General features: G+C 39.3%; 1 protein-coding gene across 1 annotated transcript; it reads left to right on the forward strand.

The window, feature by feature from the left end:
* Positions 3,730 to 4,971, forward strand: LOC109831062 (protein FAR1-RELATED SEQUENCE 5-like). The gene has a single exon (XM_020398400.1). The coding sequence runs from the start codon at positions 3,730 to 3,732 to the stop codon at positions 4,969 to 4,971; it is 1,242 nt and encodes a 413-aa protein (XP_020253989.1).

Genomic DNA, 6,012 nt, shown 5'->3' on the forward strand with positions numbered 1-6,012 from the left:
ACAAAGCACCGAATAGCCTGAAGGATTGACGGAATCAAGAATAGAAGCCATTCCAAAGTCCCGTCATACCAATTGAAGGTTGGGGCAATCATATCCAAAGCATTCCAGACTCTTCTATAAAAGAACGAGGCTGAAATACTTTGGAGGGGGTATCTGTAGGCGTATAAAATTGCTTATAGGTCCCTTAACACAGCTCAGCACGGTGATTCGACAAATCAACGAACCGTCGAGTGACGTATCTAAACGCGAGCGTTAGTCCGCAATACTGAATCCAAGTGACACGCGACGAATCAGGTGACGAGGCTAACGAACCGCACGCAAACAATGGAATAGATCCACTCGCGTGCAGAACCAAGCTAACAGTTCGGTGAGTCAACGAGTCATCCAACCATAGAACGGATTTGAACTCAAACACTGAGGCGGATTTACTGCCATATTGGGATTCGGACTGTCAAATCAGAGTTCGGATCAACAACGAAGCGCAAAACCAGACAACGGACACAACACGGCAACACCTGGAGAGCTCGGCACTAAGCCATCTAGGCGGCTCGGTGAGCCGAGCCACCAAGTGGTGGCTCGGCCACCGAGCCATCTAGGTGGCTAGGTGGCCGAGCCACCTCTAGGTGGCCGGCCCAGATCTGTGCCAAGGCACAGATCTGAGAGCCTATAAATAGAAGGCTTGAGCTCATTTTTTGGGGGTTGGAACTTCTAGAGCCGAAACTCTGCCGAATTGAGAACTGAGCTTGGAGTTTTGAAGACTTGAAGACTTGGACATTCATATCTGGTTCTTGGCAAGCATCCACGTCACAAAAGGCAGGAGTTCGAGAGAGAGAGGGATCAGATCTGAGATCTACACGAAGTAATACTCCGGACCAAAGCTTGGCCTTTGATCCCGAGAACTAGAGGCTATTATTTCCTTGGTGAAATAGTACCCCCCGGCTGTTATTTCCTTAGTGAGATAACACCCGTGAAATCGTGTAGATCCGACCGGATCTAGATCGCGCGGTGGTCCACGGATTAACCCCGGCGTTGGCAAAGAACCCACAAAAGTGAGTGACCGCAAAACAGGAGCTCGTGATTCGTTCGAAAGGAAAGTTGTAATCTTTTTTTTTCTTTGATTTCGTATTAACCGGATCTTATAAAAAGACCGGATCTTTTGTAATCAAAAAGCAATTACTTGAGAGAACAATGACATCAATGAAGAACACATTTTTTCCCGCGAACAGCCTCTAAGTGTTGGTCTACCCGTGTCACCTTCGTCAAGTGCTTGGATTTACTACCTCTCCCTAGGCTTTAGAACCAACGCCACTCCTCATGGAATTGACCATGGTCTCTCCCAACCACTCCTCTAAGTGTCCTTGTGTGTTCTCAACAATTAAGTGCAAATAAGTAATTTGTTCTCCAATACAAAGATATTAACTAAATTTAAGCTCACTCTCAAAGATACAACCCCCAATCTAAAATATATTATATGTTAAAATGCTTAAACTCAAAGGGTGTGTGTAAACAATGAGTAAAAAAAACTCAATTAAAATCTAGCTTATAGATATGATAATCAAAATGCAAATTTGCTAAAGATTGAGTTTGGAAAAAACTTCTCTAAAGACAAGAGAGATAGAGATGTGAAAATTTGATGCTCAAACCGAATTGATCTCCTCCTCTTGTGATACTCTCTTCACATAAACAACACACCAAAAAATTTTCTTTAAAACACAAATAACACTCACAAACTTTGTTTAAAATTTTTCTTGGTTAGATATAAGTGTTGAGGACTGAGGGGTATATATAGGTTCTTAAAACAAAACTCAAAAACCAAAGAAAATTCACAAAATCCAACGAAATTCCTAAAAATTAGCAAACCTGGAAATAGCTGTTATAGTGCTATCGACCCACTGATGCATTGTTCAGTCAACTGATGAGCTGACTATTGGCTGATTCTAGGAAACCATCGGTCGATTAATGCAAGCCATCGATCGACTGAAAAGACTAACCACTCGACTGATGGAGATCGATCGACTATGCAGAAACTTTTTGACAATTGCAGAGCAGTTCATTGGTAGACTGATGAACAGTGTCGGTCAACCAAAAAAGGTGCACAACCCTATTTTGAATAGTAAATTAAATTTTAAAAGTGTGCTTAAAAATAGCAAATAAATTCCAAAATTATGAAAGTAGGGGAAATTTTGAAAACTATGTTAGGTCTCATGTATGAAAATAAACATGTTACAAAAGAAAATTTTGAAATATCATTATCCATTTATGAAAACTATGTTAGGTCTCATGTATATGAGCCTACGGTCTAATCTTATTTTGATTTATAAATAATCCCTAACATTGTTTGTCTAGTGTTTGTATTTATTTATTAGGTATTCTAGACAAACATCGTTGTTGGAGGTTGAATAGAATTACACTTCAACGATAATATTTAATGGAGGTTAGCAGAAACGGAATGAAGCTTTGCATTTCATGTCAAGATCCAATATCGTTTCATCCGTAACCAAGACGAGCTTTATTGAAGATCAATAACTTGAGTATAATGTTTTAGGTTTATACTTTGTGCTTTGATACTTAAAGCTCAAACATTATACACATATACACATTTTTGTTTTATAGCTTTTGAGTTTAAATCGTATAAATATGAAACTAATATATATATATATATATATATGCGGAGCGCTGCCTGGGTTTTTCTGAAAAATACCACACCGCGATTCTCAAAAAAGGACGCTCTCTCTCTCTCCCTTCGTAACTCTCAGATCCCCAAATTTGGAGAATCCCTCTTCCTCCCCATTCAATCTCAAAAACTCAGTTCTCTCTCCCCAAATTTGGAGAATCCCTCAGTTCTCTCTCAAAAATTCGTTCGATCTCCCCAATTTGTCCAAGCTCCGCAATTGCTCGTCGGTTTTTTCCCCCGCCACGAGAACCAGTGCGCCGCCACCAGCCACGACCTCCTCCTCCACGCGATCCAGTCCCCCGCGACGAATCCCTACTCCCTCGCTCGATCTCTCACACGCCGCCACGAGATCCTCCTATCGGAACTCCAGTGCTCCGCCACGAGATCCTCCTCCACGAGCGTGAGCTTCTCTCTCAGATCCTCCTCCACGAGATCCTCCGCCACGAGATCCTCCTATCGGAACTCCAGTCCCCGCCGCCACCGTGCGTGAGCTTCTCTCTCAGTTCGTTTACAAACTTTGGGTAATAGCAAGTTCATTCATCAATATCAAAATGTGCTAGAAAATTTTTCTTTCTTTTTTAATCTCTTAAATATTCACCTCCTACACTTGATGGACTACCCTTTTGGTTGCATCACTTTCAAACTGGCACAATTTGTCAATTGAATCCACTAATGTAACACACATATAACTGGTTTCAAACTGGCATAATTCGTTTACAAACTTTGGGTATTCCGCACATCATTATCCTTCAGGATTTGTAGATGTTTGTCACTTGGAATTTTATATTTTTAAATTAGTCTACATATCATTGGAACTGTAATGTAGTATCCCCATTCATATCAGTTACTTCAAATGAGTTCCTATGGTAAGCTTTGTGAATTGGGAGAAATATACCATCAGTTTATAAAATAAAATATCATGATAAACCTATTTGAGTTTAAAACTATCAAATAAGCCCCCTTTGAGAGTTTAAACTGAATTTGATATTTGGGTATTTTATAGTTGTTTCTTGATGAATCCATGCATCTCTTTTACAGCAAAAAAGGTGTTTGAAATGGGAGAATCAAGTGCCAGTACAGAAAATGCTCCTAAGCCACTACTCGGAATGAAATTTAATACTTATGAAGAAGCTTATAACTATTATAACCATTACGCATTGTTGATGGGTTTTGGAATAAGGAAGAGCAGTGTGAATTACTCTCGCAAGACTAGAGAAGTGGTAGACAGAAAGTTTGTTTGTGATAAGGAGGGCTATAGATCTAATAGAGACAAGATGGAGATGCCTTTTCGGCGAGAGACCCGAGTGGGATGTAAGGCAATGATGAGAGTTAAAGTATTGGAGGACAAATCGTGGGAGGTCACGGGGTTTGTTGACGAACATACAAATCATGTGTTGAGTAGTCTAGACAAAGCAAAGATGCACAGATCACACCAACAAATTCATAAAACTCAAAGTTGTAAAAAACTTATTGAGAGTCTGCAAGAAGAAGGTATGCCTCCATCCACTATTTCTTGCGTCATTAATGCAACCAATGGAAGAGAAGGCGAATTAGTGACACCAAAAAAGTGTATTGATCACATCAGATACCAGAGAGTCAACAATATTGGCCATGAATGCATATCTATCATTCGACATTTTCAGAGTATGACAGCGAATGATCCAGAATTCTATTTTGCAATTGAAGTGGATAGTAGTGGACAAATGAGGAGTGTTTTCTGGGCTGACGGAAGATCAAGAGCGTCTTATTTACAATTCAGTGATGTTGTTGTGTTTGATGTGACATACAGAACTAATAAGTTCAGTCTTCCATTTGCTCCATTTACTGGTGTGAATCATCATAGACAGTCCACTTTACTTGGTTGTGCATTATTAGCTGATGAACAAGAAGATACCTTTGTGTGGTTATTTCAAGAATGGCTGAAATGCATGCATGGGGTTGAACAAAGTGCTATTATAACAGATCAGGATAGAGCCATGTGTAATGCTATTCACTCCGTATTTCCAATGACAAGACATCGTTATTGTTTTTGGCACATGCAAAAACACATTACTGATCATTTGCCTACTTTGGTTTCTCGTTATGGTGAACAGTTTCAAAGGTATTGGGGCTTATGGTGTAATAGTTCTTCAATTGAACAGTGTGAAAGATATTGGCTAGAGATGAAGGAGAATTTTGATATAAATGAAGAAGGGGATGGATGGTTGCAAACTGTTTACAAATATCGAGAACATTGGGTGTCATGTTATTTGAAGGACACTTTTTTTTGCTGGAATGAGATCGAGCCAAAGAAGTGAAAGTATTAATGCATTTTTTGATGGGTATGTTAACTCACAGACTCAATTACACGAGTTTGTATTACAATATGAAAAAGCATTAACTCATCGTCGCTTAAGTGAAGCTCATGAAGATTTTAAGAGTCTTAACACAAAGCCTGTCATGCTCCTTGGACATCCGATTGAGGTCCAAGCTGGAGAAATGTATACACGCAACATGTTTGATGTGTTCAAACTGAATTCAAAGGATTTGGTACAGAGTTTTGTGAAGAATTGAGCAAAGATGGGGATATTATTGAATACCAGATTTGTAAGTTTGCAGATAGAGCAAAATGGGAGGTGGTTACTTATGAAGAATCCAGCAAGATGCAATTCATTTGTTCTTGTGCTTTGTTTGAAACTAATGGTGTTGTATGTAGACATATATTGTCGTTTGTTCTTGTGCTTTGTTTGAAACTAATGGTGTTGTATGTAGACATATATTGTCGCTAATGATGGCTAGCCAAATTTCTTCATTACCCGTGTAGACATATATTGTCGCTAATGATGGCTAGCCAAATTTCTTCATTACCCGACCATTACATCCTACACCATTGGACTATACATGCTCGACATCGTAATATTGGGGTTGGCAATATTGTATTTGGAAGAAACCTCACAAGCTGTGAAAAGAAGATTAATTTGTTGAAATCTTGGGCTTTAAGAGCAAAATTCAATAATGCTCTCGAGCTTGCATTTGATTCAGAAGAGAGGATGCAAAAATTAGATAATGTGTTAACAACATTCATAGAATCACTTGAAGAAGAAGTTAGAGAAACAGAAGATAATCCTCAGATTTCCGCACCCATTTCACATACAATGGAGCACATTCCTCAAATTACAGTTCGTGATCCTGAAAAATCTGCAAGGACTAAAGGTCGTCCACGCAATGCCACTAGAATTCAGTCAGGCTTAGAACAAGCACAAGAAAAAAAAGAGAGGAAGAAGCGTATATGTAGCAGATGTGGGGAACTCGGGCATTATAGAACTAGTTGTAAAGTCAATTTGCTAAGGTACAATTAC

Source organism: Asparagus officinalis, chromosome 2 (assembly GCF_001876935.1).
Source record: "Asparagus officinalis chromosome 2, Aspof.V1, whole genome shotgun sequence".
NCBI classification, from domain to species: domain Eukaryota; kingdom Viridiplantae; phylum Streptophyta; class Magnoliopsida; order Asparagales; family Asparagaceae; genus Asparagus; species Asparagus officinalis.

Bases quoted from the DNA above. Each gene is read 5' to 3' on its own strand.
- LOC109831062 (XM_020398400.1), top strand. From the start codon at position 3,730: ATGGGAGAATCAAGTGCCAGTACAGAAAATGCTCCTAAGCCACTACTC.